The 15,141-nt window shown below is 38.6% G+C and overlaps 2 protein-coding genes across 5 annotated transcripts in view; both read left to right on the forward strand.

Moving 5' to 3' along the window:
* Positions 1-5,659, forward strand: part of TMF1 (TATA element modulatory factor 1) — a 30,942-nt gene extending 25,283 nt beyond the window's left edge. Inside the window, exons 16-17 of the mRNA XM_057705714.1 lie at positions 1,627-1,752; positions 2,767-5,659. Of these exons, the coding sequence (XP_057561697.1) occupies positions 1,627-1,752; positions 2,767-2,910 (270 nt within the window). The 3' untranslated portion in view covers positions 2,911-5,659. The remainder of the gene's footprint in view (positions 1-1,626; positions 1,753-2,766) is intronic.
* A 5,425-nt stretch (positions 5,660-11,084) lies between these two features.
* The window catches only part of EOGT (EGF domain specific O-linked N-acetylglucosamine transferase), a 31,846-nt gene continuing 27,789 nt past the window's right edge, over positions 11,085-15,141 (forward strand). The window contains exons 1-4 of one of the 4 annotated variants that reach the window (XM_057706520.1): positions 11,085-11,177; positions 11,971-12,129; positions 12,853-12,908; positions 14,649-14,872. In XM_057706520.1, coding sequence (XP_057562503.1) covers positions 14,663-14,872 — 210 coding nt within the window. In that variant the 5' untranslated portion in view covers positions 11,085-11,177; positions 11,971-12,129; positions 12,853-12,908; positions 14,649-14,662. Of the gene's footprint in view, positions 11,178-11,585; positions 12,130-12,852; positions 12,909-14,648; positions 14,873-15,141 lie in introns of those variants that run through there. The other 3 variants (XM_057706521.1, XM_057706522.1, XM_057706519.1) reach the window with 3 other exon arrangements.

The raw sequence follows: 15,141 nt of genomic DNA on the forward strand, positions 1-15,141 counted from the left end.
AAGTGCCAGAATTTGGGAGACAGTTGGAGGAGATGCTGGACTGGCGTAAGCCTCCCCATGAGCGACAGCCTGCCACGATAAAACTTGGAGGCATCTAGGACAGAGAGCCCTTTGCAGGCAGCTCTTTCCAAATGTTAAAAAACGGAAGTTGCTGAGCTGAATATAGCTGTTTTAGTCTTCCCAGATACACTACTTAGGTAAGTTACTCCAGCTTCTCCTATGAGAAAAGAGTAAAGGTGATGAGAGAGATGAGAACTATAACATCCTGTACATAAAAGGAAACATCGTGAGTGGAGCATCCTCCCATCTTATCTTCCTTTTCAAAAACTTTATGTGGTGAGAAATGTTAAAATGTTTTATGTTTTCATTGTTAAGTTTGATTGATTGATTGATTGATTGGCTGTGTTGCTGCACACGGGCTTGTCTAGTTGAAACCAGCAGGGGCTGCTCTTTGTTGTGGTGCACAGGCTCCTCATTGCTGTGGCTTCTCGTTGCAGAGCATGGGCTCTAGGTGAGTGGGCTTCAGTAGTTGCGGCACACGGGCTCAATAGTTGTGGCTCACAGGCTCTAAAGTGCAGGCTCAGTAGTTGTGGCATGTGGACTTAGTTGCTCCACGGCATGTGGGATCTTCCTGGACCAGGGATCGAACCTGTGTCCCCTGCATTGGCAGGAGGATTCTTAACCACTGTGCCAGCTAGGAAGTCCCCATTGTTAAACTTGATACGCTCAAAAGTAGAACTTTCCTCTTCTATTCTTATTATATGGTTTTAGTTAGTTGAAAATATTACTCTGTTAGGGACTTCCCTGGTGGCACAGTGGTTAAGAATCCTCCTGCCACTGCAGGAGACATGGGTTTGATCCCTGGTCCAGGAAGATCCCACATGCCTCAGAGCAGCTAAGCCCATGTGCCACAACTACTGAGCCCATGTGCTACAACTACTGAAGCCTGTGTGCTTACAACCTGTGCTCTGCAAAAAGAGAAGCCATTGCACTGAGAAGCCTGCACACCACAACAAAGAGTAGCCCCTGCTCGCCACAACTAGAGAAAGCCCATGTGCAGCAACGAAGACCCAATGCAGTCAAAAATAATAAAATTAACAAAAAAGAAAAGAAAATATTACTCTGTTAAAGAAGATGTCCTTGAATTTGGAAGAAAATAGATCAGAATAATCTTAATACCTTTTATGTTTGTGTAGCCCAATGTTATGCTCGAAGTCACAAATGAACTTCTTTGGTAGTTGATGATAGATTCTACCAATATGACTTATGTAGTTGGTGCTACATGAAAGTTTGTTTTATTTTTCTAGGCTTTTGTAGTAGTTTAGAATAACTGAAATATGTGCTATTTCCTTAGATTAGAGGAAAATACAGAGTTGCATGTTTCAAACAGATGATTAAATTTTCTTCAGTTCTTTATCTCATAGTAAACCCGATAAATGGTACACATCTGAGGAAAGTTGAAACCCTTTTCGTGCTACTATTTCCTTTTACTTAAGAAAGAGCTAGCTGATCGTTATATGTTCACATATCTGTTTCTGAAAAAATAACACAAACATGTTTATATTAGTGGGATTATTAAACTAGATAATATTTTCATGTAAATCACTTTCTGGTACTGTTTCTCAGCTAGAAATTGGCAATTTAGAAAAAACACGTTCCATAATGGCTGAAGAGCTAGTTAAATTAACAAATCAAAATGATGAACTTGAAGAGAAAGTGAAGGAGATACCCAAACTTCGAACTCAGCTAAGAGTAAGTATTCTTCACTTTTATTTTTAGTTTACATAAAATGAATGTATATATGTTAGTGATTTCTTTGATAATTAAAAAGTATTAATATTTGAGGAACATATGAATCTTATATTGCTTGTCACATCACACATTCACAGTAATTTTCACAGTCATGTTTAGTCCCAGCATAGGAAACTAACTAGATTTCATTTGGCCAAGGCTCATTAATAATCCTGAACTTTTGCATGATCTGAGTAGTATTTGATTGATTATGGGATGTGTATCCTCATAATTAGCATATTTGGTATTAGAAGTTGCTGTTAAGCCATATATGAGAATGTATTTTCTTTTGACTTGTAGGGTGAATGCCAGGTATTACTTAAACCACAATGAATCATAGAGACTGAAATTTCATCATGTGCTGAAATTAATGGGAGAAAAGACAGATTAAGCTATATATGGGGAGAATTGTAGATTTAGTGTAGAGATATGGTAAGATTATTAGCCATCTGGCTTAGTTTATTTTTATTTTTATTTTTTTATTCTTTTATACCAACAGACTGAAGCGTGAGTTTAATTTTTATGAGAGCTGACTATATACTTTTATTTAGAGGGATGGGCTGGGAGTTTGGCATTGGTAGATGCAAACTATTTCATTTAGAATAAACAACAAGGTCCTACTGTATAGCACAGGGAACTATATTCAGTATTCTGTGATAAACCATAATGGAAAAAAATATAAGAAAAGAATGTATGTATGTGTATAACTGAGTCACTTTGCTATACAGCAGAGACTGACACAACATGGTGAATCAACTATACTTCAATAAAAAAATGAAACGAAAAAAATAGCCATTTGGCTTGGTTTTTTTTTTTTATGCTAACAGATTGAAGTGTGAGTTTAATTTTTATGAGAGATGACTATATACTTTTATTTAGATTGTAAAGTCTTTACTGGTGACATGATAAAATAAATATAATATTAAAGATTTTCTATACAGTTATTTAAAAATTGTAAACAAATATATTTTATAGGATTTGGATCAGAGATACAACACTATTCTGCAGATGTATGGAGAAAAAGCAGAAGAGGCAGAAGAACTTCGATTAGATCTTGAAGATGTAAAAAATATGTATAAGACTCAAATAGATGAACTTTTAAGACAAAGGCTCAGTTAACTTCTGAAAATTACATTCCCATCAAACTGAATGTAAACATTTAATATCAAAGTGCAGATATCCAATAAATTCTTTTATAGAATTAGTGGAATTTACTATAGTGTTCAAAAATTGAAAAAAAATTGTTTTATAGTATATAGTAATATTTCCAGTTAAATTATTTTGTGCAATATTTGAACTTTATTTTTTATTCTTTAAAGCTTTATTTTTTAAAGTCTTTTTTTTTTTTTTTTTTTTTGCCTTGAAAAGCACAGAGATTTATTACTTTATCCTCATACCAGTATGGTTAGGGAAGGAGAATGGTGTTCATATAGTGTATTGTAGATATATAACTAATTGTATCTATAATTTATATGTTTTTGTATATATTGAGAACATTTAAAGAGTGATAGTAGCATTGACACTGAAGTTTCACACTTAAATCTTCAGTATATCTAATTACTGTTCATGAAAATGGACATTAAGTGTTCAAGTAAAAAAATTATTAAACTGTGGTTATGAAATTTTGAATGAATTTTTTTCTTTTAAAAAAAGACACTGAAATTTAAAGGGTAAATAATTTAAACTTTAAAATTTTGTGGTCTCAAGTTTTATTTCACTCAGATTTCATGATTAAGTCTGTATAAATTTTGGTACCTATTTGGAGAAAGCTGTAGCTATTCAACGTTATCTAGGCATAATTGAATAGTGGAAAAATCTACTTATAATGATTTTGTGATATCATTAACATTTTAGTGGTTTTGAAGAGGTATTGTTTTACTACCCTATAAAATGAATCAAAAGTAATAAAATTACTAATGTAATTTCCTTTTTAAAAATTAATTGTTCAGATTTTGTAAAGTCTTATTTTTGGCACATTAAAAGTGAATGTTTGATATTTGTAGCAATATTCATAACAAAATAGATTTGGGAGTTAAATTTGGCATTTTGCAGTTTTCTGTAGTGTATCATTTAATTTTTTTCTTGAACCTTTAAACTCAAAAATAGCGTGAAATAGTTGAAAAAATAGCTATGCCTTCTTCCCAGCTGCGTTTTAGACTTGTGAAATATTTTAATACATTTTATTACTGAAAGTCATTCAGCTGCCTTTACTTGAAAATAAGAACTCTCACTTAATTTTTAGTTACATTTTAAACACTAGAGTATAGCTAGAAGTAAGCCATGTTGAAGATTTTGGAATGCTTTTCAGGGCAATTCAAGTGACCTCATTTTTGTTCTTTTTGTATTTAGGACAGTATTTCTGTCATTGGATCTCTGATTTGTAGCATTAATAAATATTCTTTCAGAGTGAGACAAATTCATAAAATTAATTTTCTATATTTTAGTGATAAAAAGCAGTATAATAGCTTTTTGTCAGCTTGTTTTTTTGTTTTTTTTTAATATTCAGGGGCTGACAATGAAAAGACTAATAGCAATAAGAAATGTACAGAATTAGAAAATATAGGAAACTTAAGTTGCAAAATTCTGTCAAGTGTCTGAAACTAGAAGTTTAGGAATTATGAAATTGTTCATTTAATATATCCATTAGTGAGAAAAAAAAAGCCTTCACTTGTGGAGAAAAGATTGAAATAAAACTTTACCTTTCAGTTTGATCATATTAAACATTCTCTTTTCTTAATCCTTGTTAACATTAATAAAATCAATTCAACTTAAAATTTTAAAGTGTTTTCAGTTTAATTTAAAAATGACAAGCAGCTATTAATATTTAAGTCTTTGGCTACATATTACCATGTATTGTTCTTTTATCCACAAATGAGTAGCTGAGGTTCAACTGATCTTATTTCATTATACGCCTAGATCTCTGAATACATTTGTAAGTTGAGAAGGTGTACTGAATTCCTTTCTTGAAAAACTCCACTATGTGGCAGAATACCTATTGAATCTTGGTTGCTGTACTTTGTTGTTTGCCATTAAAACTTATCTATCCATATTCTAGAAAATGTTTATATTTTAATAGATAAGAAAATAGTTTGCAGTCAGATGTTTCCATTCTTGAAAGAAAATAGAAAAATAATACAAATAATAACAATGTCAAGAATATAAAAAAGGAGTAAGAGTTGTGAACATTGTTGGCTCATATATAGACGACTAAGCACAGACAATGGGCACCCTTCTAACTCTTGGAAGCTAAATAGAGAGTACCATTTCTTTCTTTTTCTTTACCTCTTTTTTGAGAACTTCAAGTTGTACAGTGTTTAGCATATGGGGATGTATCAAATGTATCTATATTGTGATTTAAGATATTCTAAATATGGGTAATTTCTAACCCAGGAAAACATGTAGTTTAGGTAAGTGAAAAGAAAAGTTCAGGAAAATTTTTTTCCTGTAATCCTTCAATTGGCATTTGATTCATTAGTTGAAAGTTTTATTTAAATGCTTATTAAAAGTATGTGATTTATAATATATAGAAAAGAGCCACAAGAAGAAAATAGAAAATGACTGTAGATATTTTATCTTGTTTTACCACTCTTTGTCTACTATGTGTACTTGTATGTTCTAATGTATCAAAATTTTTCATTTTCATTTAAAAATTGAATTTCCCCAATTCTATTCAGTTTTAAACTATAACAACTTTAACTTCATATTTTGTAAAGGGCTAAAATATGATTTAAACTACAGATTGATATTATATTTTAATTCTAAATGAAAGAACTGTAAATAATAATAAGCATGGGTCTGATTTGAATAAAGATTTTAAAATGGTAATAATGTATTTCATTTTTAACATAATTTAGAGTGGTCAGTACCAATTAGTGAAGATAATTTTCTTTTATGAAGATAGATGACTGGTGTAACTTTGGAATTCTTATTTTAAGAAATGGTGCCCAAATTTTTATGAGTTTTATTACTAAGAGTTTTATTAGTATTAAGCATAGTTTTTCCAGTGAAGATATGTTTTTGGAAAATATAATTCTAAGAATTTACTTCTTGTAACTAACTGGTACAATTACTGTTAGGATGATTTGTGTCTTTTTAAAGTCTTAAACAGTATCAAGATATTCTTCTAAAAGTCTTAAAACATTTCTGTATTCAAATAATAACAGGTAAAATAAGTTATCCTCTATTCATAAGTTATCCTGAGTTCATATTGCTTGTACTATTGAACTCCGCAACTTTGATTCTTTAAAATACTTTTAAGGTATTGCCTTTACACGAATCCTTTTAACTTTTAGCAAATCAAGATCCTTTAACAAGATAGAATGGAAATTAAATGTATCTTTCTTCTTAATACTTAAATACTTTTTCTTAAACAAAACCTCACAATTCTTCAGTAGTCCACAGTTGTGATACAGGGAATTTACTTAGTGTTGTCCAGGATTTATTCTCTATACTGACCTACTCCCAAGTAAGTGAAACTTCATTTTCAGTCCTCAAATAATACTAAGCAAGGACTAATGGGAGATTTTTCTGTTTGCTTAACATTAAACTCTCTTCTTTTACAGGTAGCGATGAGCAGAGCATGGTGGATAGAGGTGTTCCTTCCAGTTTTAGATGATGCTGTGCTCATTCGTGTCTTTTGAAATGAGAGTCTTACTTTTTTCAAATACATATTATTTAAAAAAAAATCTGCGGTCATAGGTGATAGTAGGAGACACCTACTTTGTGCTTACTTTGTTGTTGTTTAAGGAACTCATTATATGGGATCATAATCATGTATCCACTGTTCTGAAATCTAGAAAGCTCTGAAAACCAAATGTTTTTTTAATAAGCTTATTGTCAAATCTGCTTTGGTAGTAAAACCTGACCTTCATTGACGGGGAGATTACAGGCTTTATGTCTCTTCAGTGTGAGTATTCATGCTTTTTTGCTGCATTTTGTGTGAGTTTATCGGTTGGCAACCTGGGACACAGTGAGAATGTTGGGTAGTAAGATGGTAATGCATACCCTATTCTATTAAAAAAAAAATCAGGAACACATGTGGTACCAAGGATGCTGGAAAAGGGGTTCTATATCTGCACTTTGTCTTCACATCAGCTTTTTAAAGATGGATACCATTACCTTCTCCATTTTTAAAATGAAGAAAGCTTAAGTAGTTGCTCAAGTTCATATGGCAAGTAAGTGGCAAAGTTAGGATTCTAATTTGTACAGCTTGGCTCCAGACTCCATGCTGTGAACCATTAACTCTACAATGCTGCTTCTCTTACTGCTCTTCTATAAAACCATAAGTATATATAGATCAACTGTGCCATGAGATCAAATTTAGTCAGAATTTGCTTGCTTAGCATTTCAATACCTTTGACTTATGGTTTAAGCAGTTGGATATATCAGAGAACCAAGAAGCTATATAGTCTGCTGATAGTTCAGCATTTTGCTGACACTCTGTGAGCTATCCAAAATGCCAGTGTATGAGCGGCAAACTTGTAATACAATGTAAAAATCATGATTATACAAAATTTCAGTTACATAAAAGAGACAGCAGATAATGAATCCCATATACTTATTAACGTTTACTCTTTAATAGCATTCAATTTATGGCCCATTTTGTTTCATTTATACTTCACTTGTGCATACTGACTATTTTGAAGCAAATTTCAGACATGACTTGCTTATTTAAGTCTGAAATGTTTCTGTAAAAAGTAACTTTACCTCATCAGCTATTTGGTTACTTGCATCATAACTCATATAGGAAAGACAAGATAAATATGCGTCATTCTTTTTCTTTGTTTACCTGTTTTCACAATTAAAGTTGGTTCCTTTCTGTTATCCGAGATGAACAATGAGGTTTTTGGCTTCTGTATTTGATCATTTAGCTGGATCTTTTTGAACTTGATATTTAAACATATGTGTGCTTCAATCCATTACAGTTACCCTATTGATGCTTTAAATTATTCTGTCTTTGGCCAGAGGGAGCCTGAGTCCTTTTGATATGACCCTCATAGCCTTTGATTGCTTCCTTGCTTCCTCCTGTAAGATCTTTCAGGTTCTTCTAGTACATTTCCTGCCCCATATCTAAGCTCATTTTTCTCTGAGTACCTCAAATTATCCTTTTTTCTGTGGAGCCCATGTATTTTTGTTTTTTCTTTTTAAATATCCAATTAAAATTCACCCAGATGTAAATTTTTTCCTCTTTCATTTTATTATTATTTATATTTATTTTTGGCTGTGTTGGGTCTTTGTTGCTGTGCACGGGCTTTCTCTAGTTCCAGAGAGCGGGGGCTACTCTTCACTGTGGTGCGTGGGCTTCTCATTGCAGTGGCTTCTCTTGTTGCAGCTCAGGCTCTAGGTGTGCAGGCTTCAGTAGTTGTGGTGTGTGGGCTCAGTAGTTTTGACTTGCAGGCTCTAGGGCACAGGATCAGTAGTTTTGGTGCAAGGGCTTAGTTGCTCCATAGCATGTGGGATCTTCCTGGCCAAGGGCTCGAACCCGTGTCTCCTGCATTGGCGGGTGGATTCTTAACCACTGCACCACCAGGGGAAGCCCTGAGCCCATGTTCTTTAAATGGGAAAGTGTTTGCCGAGATCTCAGTCTGGACACAAGGGGTGCTTCTTGCTATAAGGTTGGTTGTTTCTAGGCCTCTTCAATGGATGATGGAGGAGAGATTTGTTTCTAAGGATTAAAATATATTGTTTTTTGTTTGTTTTGTTTTTTTTAAATAAATTTATGTGTTTGTTTATTGGCTGCGTTGGGTCTTCGTTGCTGCACACGCGCTTTCTCTAGTTGTGGCGAGTGGGATCTACTCTGTGGTGTGCGGGCTCCTCATTGCAGTGGCTTCTCTTGTTGCGGAGCACAGGCTCTAGGTGAGTGGGCTTCAGTAGTTGTGGTACACAGGCTCAGTAGTTGTGGCTCATGGGCTCTAGAGCGCAGGTTCAGTAGTTGTGGCACACGGGCTTAGTTGCTCCGTGGCACGTGGGATCTTCCTGGAGCAGGGCTCAAACCCATGTCCCCTGCATTGGCAGTTGTGTTCTTAACCACTGCATCACCTAGAAAGTCTGGAGGATAAAACATACTGTTAATTCATGCTGTTACTCCATTTCAAATTCGGAACTGCAGGATTTTCATATAACATCATCAGGCTTAGAGCTATATTGCATGTCAAGATTTTTAGCTTCAAAGATACCATCTTAATTACTCCTGTTTGGTTTATCCCAGCTAACACTGCTACCAATAACTTGGCTTCTGAAATCAGTTACTATTTATTTGTAATTCTCTTAGTCCTGAAGGTACATTCCACCATGATGTTCAAATTCTATTTCAAAGTCACTTGGGTTAGTTCCCCTGTTGTGGTATATGCCACAACTGGATGGCATTTAGATCTGTTTCATTTTACTTTCAATTTTCAAGGATTACTTTTTTAAAAATTTAATTTTGTTTTATAATGCAAAATATTTACATGATTCTAAAGTCACAACTATATAATGTATATTCAGAGAAGTTATCTTCTTTGTCCCCTATACCTGTATTCCCTCCTTTCCCCTATTGGTAATCATTTTAATGTTATTCTGTAGATAATTTATATACATAAATATATGTTCCCTTTCCTCAATAAATGATAGCAGATTGCACATTCTTTTTCTGCTGTGCTTTTTCCTCTCAATAATCTATCCTGCAGTGTATAGTGATGTTTCTCAATCCTTTTTTAACATCTACATAGCTCTGCATTGTGTGGATATATCATAGTTTATTCATCAGTCTCCTGTTAATAGACACTTGAGTTTATTGTTTAAAACTAAATTTTAACAGTGGTATTTTGGGAGGGAAATTCTGTGTTAAGAATGGCTGTTACAGTATGATAGAACTCAAGCGTGTGCTCTTAAAGCTCTATCATATTTTGTCTCCTCTAAGTCTGAAAGAACACAACTTAATTTTTAGCAATTTAAAATAGCACCACGTGCATCTCACAACAGTTGGATTGGTTTGTTTGCTCTTGCAATGAGAGTAACATATTTTTAGGAAACTTCTCATATAGTCTCGTGTTCTTTAAAAATATATATATCTGTATCTATATATCTTTATTGCATGTCACTCAGGGGCAAACCAGCTTGTTTATTCATTTTCAGTCAACTAACAGGAAAGCTGTATTTCCTGTACATGACAAAATAGGTTGGTGGCAGGTAAGCTGCGAAAGCACTTATTAAAAAGTTACTGTCCTATTCATAAGGGGTGGGCAAAGTATGAAATAATACAGCAGTAGTTCCTTTAGAGGCAGTCTTTTACATGAAGAGTAAATGAGTTAATATATAAAGTGCTTTAGAATACTTGGCACATGTCAAATATGTGTTTTTGCATTGCTATTTGAAAGAAAAATTCCAGATAATGTTCCTCATTTAGCAGGTTACTAATTGAACTAACAGTTCTTATAACAGTATCTAAAAAATTATTTGAAGAGTATGTAAGCCTTTGGAAACAAACTGTTGTGTTTTTTTATGATCATAGTACTTAGTACCAGTGATTTTATGTGTCCGAGTGTAAGTTTATTTTGATGATATTAACTTTGATCAGTTCAAGTTGAATCAGTAATTAATGCTCAGCTCTACTGTGCTGTATACTACACAGCATACTGTATGAACCGAGGGTGCCAAGAGTAGACGTGTAGGAGATGGACGTTCGAATAATTATGATAATTATGCAATTGCATTTTAAATAATTATAAAATAATAAAACGATAAAAATCAAACTCCACAAAGTGGCATTGGAGCTTGGTGAGTTTTCGGATAGTTACGAAGAGAGGCAAGAGTACTCCTACATAATGTGCAAGGACTCCAAAGAATCCTCACCACCAGCAAGTGTGGCCAGCACGTACGAAAGTGAGAGCGGCAACTTCTGCCTTAATTACGAAAACAGTAAAACGCCGCTTCGGTGCAACGCAGTAAGAGGGAACAAGCGAAGGAGAGTCAGGTTTTCTACCCAACCCGTCCTAGTGTCCTTTAAGCGCCTTATCGCTTCTTCCCAAGGACAGTCCAGCCCCTCCCTCTGGCTCTCTGGCCGGGGCCGCAGCCCAGAGGCTCTGGTCCTGGCGGGAGAGCGCAGGGAACCGCAGCCGGTGCCCCTCGAGCCCGGCCCCCGCAGACCCGGCGTCGGGCCCCGAGCGCACAGCCCCCGCCCGGCCCTCGTGGCCGCGGCTCCGGCCCCGGCGGCCCCGTGCTGAGCGGGGGCCCGCCTCCCCGTGCTGGCCGGCCTAGGTGTCCCGGCGGCTCCCGGGCGCCCCCTGGCCCGGCTCCGGCGCCCGAGGTTTCCGGTGAGCTGCAGTCGCCGGTTATGACGACTCCCTCCTCCAGAGCAGCCGCCGCCGCCGCCGCCTCCTTCGCAGCCTCTGCTCGCCCGGCTCCAGGTGGGATTCGCCTCGCGGTCCGCGGAGACTTCACCCGCCCCCCGCCCCCCTGCGCCGGCCGGTCTGCGAGCCTCTTTGGGCCGGGCGCGCGGCGGGCGCTTCTGCCCGCTCCCGGCGCGGCTTCCCGGCGGGCCGGTGCCTCTCCACGGGTCCGCCTGCGCCTTCCCATCGCCCGCGGGCCGAGGAGGCGGACTTGGGGAAGCCGACCCTGACCCTCCCGACCCCGAGCGCTCGGCCTCTTCACGGCGCCAGCAGCGGCGCGCGGGACTCCGGGGGCCCCCTGGGCACGGGGAAGGATGCCGGGTCCTCGGCCTGCGCCCCCTTGACCGGGTTTCCCAGGCCGGGGCGGAGCCGCTCTCCAGGCCCCTCCCAGGCGCGCCAGGGACCGGAGGTGGGGGGTGGGGGTGCAGTGCTGGGTGGCTGGCGGCCGCCGGGATCTCTGTGCCGCGAAGCCCAGCGCGGCATCGTGGCCGCGGAAGGGCGCTCGCCGCTGACCTCGCCGTCCCGGTTCCGCAGATGTGCTAGCAGACAGCTGGTGGACCTCACCTGGGCAGCCAGGCCCTTTCTAACCTCCTGCCTTGTAAAACTTCCAGCACTTGTTGCGGCGAGCCGTTTTGAGTCCTTGTGGGTCTCAGACGTGTTTAACTTTTCACCTGTCCGCTGCCTTCTTTAAAGTTTCCCAAGCTCTGTCACAGAGCATCGCCCCATCTCGCCTGTTGTGTTCCCTCTCAGCCTCGGGCTTTCACCTCTTGTCATCTTTCAGGCTTTTCCCTTTTTCCTCCCCCCTTTTTAGACCTGCGGAAATCCAGTCAAGGGAGAGAGAGGTGGAGGGAACCAGTCGCTTTGTGCTGAAGGAAAACGTAGCTCAGCTGCAAAAGCTTCCATCTGCTGGAGCACTGCGCCGGCTCATCCCTCAGGGGCTCTGCTTGCAAGAGGACTCAACACCAGAAAGGTTCTCTGCCATGCCCTGTGGTTGTGGTTTTATGCACCAGCAGACACTCCTTCTAGTTTATGCAAGTGGGGTACGGCCCTCTGCAAGAGCCAGGTTTTTAATTTGAGCGTTTAGGTTTTTCCCTTGACCTAAGCGTTACTCCTTCATGCGTCAGTGGGTTTAGTTAGAGCTAGAGCTCAGCGCAGGACAATGGACTTGGATAATCAAAGGTCAAGACTTGGTCATAGTAATGACCTATGTCCTGGAGGGATGAGTCAAAAGATTGGCCATTCTGCCTGTTGAATCTGAAAGCTCAGGTGGTAGTAGGGCCTAGAGAGCAGTTCGATTTGGTCAAGTCAGATTGCTGTGGTGAGAACCAGGCAGATTGTTTATTCCTAGGAATGTTTTATCTGCGGAGTGTCCTTTGGTCTGTACCGTTTGGTGCCTGCATAAAGTGGGTCATCTTCTACCTGCTCACTGTTAGAATCTGGTCTCTTAAGTTACTGTGTTGAGGGGTGTTCCTGCAACCTTGCTTTTAGCTGTATGTATTTGTTAACACAAAGAAAGGGCACCTGAGCCAGGCCTTCTGCTTAAGGCTTATCTCACTCAATGCCAGGCCCTCTGCTTACAGGTTATCTTGTTAAAGTATCTTTTCTCTTAATATTTCCTTCAATTCAAAATATTACCTAGATGTGAAGGTCTATTTTAACATCCTTTTAAGGTAATATGTTTCATTTCTGACAGATTTTAGATACCTGAAACATCACAACAGCTTCTGTGTGGTTTTAAGGATTAAAGAGGTAAATATTTTCATTATAATTAGTCACTCGTACTATTAATATGTATTTTTAAATTTTGTGAAATTGCTATCAACTCACGGTTAAGTAAAAGTCCCAACTAAAAATATTAATTCAGGTGACCTTTAGAACAAATAACAATATAGTCTTTGGGGCTACCTAAAAGAATCACTATATTTACCACTCTAGAGGGGAAAAGGATTTCTTCTTGGTGTCCCAACTGTTTAGTTATGATTACTTGGCCTTGGGACTTGAGGCCTGATTGAACATAGCAGCCTGTTTCTAAAGGCCCCATCTTCATAGCCCATAGTCAGTGAAGACTGATTTTGAATGTTGGGTTTTCCAGTGTGCTCCAGTGACAGCAGACCCTGCTGGGGAGCTGCTAATATATACCAGGACTCTGTTATCTGGTGGGAAGACCACTTAAAAAAATAGAGCAAAGAAACCACTGAAGTGAACCCAAAATGGCATGATACTATCTGTGAAATATAAGTGAAATCTGGTCTAAGAGATTTAATACTTCTAGGGTGAGTTAGAAATGCAGGAAGGTCTGTGACCATTCATTGTCTCTTTTCACAGTACTAAGGCCAGATAGGGAGAGTTTAAGGGCGCAGCCTTAAACTCTGAGGCAGAGTGCCTGGATTTCACTCCTGGATTTTTCTTAGTCTTAGTTGTTAATATCATAGATTGTTATTATACCTACCGGAAGGTAAGCTTCACAAGCCTTAGGAGTTTAGTTTTCAACTGTACGTTCCGTGCTGTATCCTGATACCAGAATAGTACCTGGCACATAGCATATTCTCACATACTGCAGTGATTGTTAGTTTTCATTCAGCAGGTATGCACTTGCTCAGAACCATTGTACTTCCTTTCTTCTCTCTTCCTGACATGTTTTCCCTGCTTCTCATCGGGCAGATCTCAGCTCAAAGGTTACTTAGCAGTCCCACCCCATCCCACGTAGCTTTAAATGTTTATTTAATAAACACTTAACATAGCACTTAACATGCCAGTACATCTAGACACATTACCAGTATTAACTCACAACAGCCCTGAGGAAGAAGGGTTATTCTGATTTCCAGTTTACAGATGGAAAAGCTGAGGCACAGAAAGATTTAATAACTTACTTAAGGTCGAACAGCTTAGGAAGCTGCAGCCACATTCAAACCTCGGTGGACTAGCTTCAAAGTCTATTATGGTTAACCAGCATACTGTGTTGTGTATCACATTAGCTTACTTACTCAGGCATCAACAAACAGGGTCCCATCAAGGTCCTCCTCCCATCTTTGTAAGTAAAGTTTTATTAGAACACAGCCCCCCATTCCTCTAGCATAGCTATGGCTGCTTTCGTGACAAAGGCCTGTTGAGGAGTTGCCACAGACACGGTCTGGCCTGCCAGACCCAAAATATGTACTACCTGGCCCTTTCTGGCAAAAGGTTGCCGGCCCCCCAGTTTATTTGATTCACAGCCCTTGCTGTCATCTGAAGTTGTTTATTTATATGGTAGTTTATGTCCACTGCACTAGGTTGTAAGCTCTATGAAAGCAGGGGTCTTTCCTGTTTTGTTCACCCCTATATACCTAGCTCCTAACGCAGTACCTGGCATATAACAAGTGCACAATCAATATATGTAAAGGAACATTTTTCAGTGAACTAGCGAAGTTCGCTGTAACTGTGCTTAGCTCTTGACCGCTTTGGTTTTGAAGGGCTATGTCCTAATGAGGATGTTTTCAATGTGACCTTTAGGTTTGGAGGTTGCTATGTTCATGCTGCTTGTCTTTGGAGCTTTGCTTCCTGAGGTCCCCCTGAGTGGCCAAGACGAGGTTCCTCCCCAGGCTGATGGCATTCTGGGCGCCCCTCTGTTCAACTATGCCAGCCTGCGCCTGCCAGAAGAGCATATTCCCTTCTTTTTGCACAGTAATAGGCATATTGCCACGGTCTGTAGGAAGGACTTGCATTGTCCTTATAAGGTAAATATTATTTCTTCTCCTCTTGTATATTTTTAAAAGGATGCAATTTAGGCTGGTTTAGTAGTTCCTCATTAAAACTTGAACCTGAAGGTAGACCTCAGTCTCTTGGTTGTAACTGTAGGTCAGTCAATGTTTGTATTTCATCTAATGCCTCTTAGTGACTCAACTTTGCTTGGAATTACCTCCCACTCAAAAGAGTGAGATTTCAGATTAAATCACTAGTAAAATAGACAGCCTATACTGTTTGTATAATCTGTAAATGAAGTAAG

Source organism: Hippopotamus amphibius, chromosome 13 (assembly GCF_030028045.1).
Source record: "Hippopotamus amphibius kiboko isolate mHipAmp2 chromosome 13, mHipAmp2.hap2, whole genome shotgun sequence".
NCBI lineage: Eukaryota > Metazoa > Chordata > Mammalia > Artiodactyla > Hippopotamidae > Hippopotamus > Hippopotamus amphibius.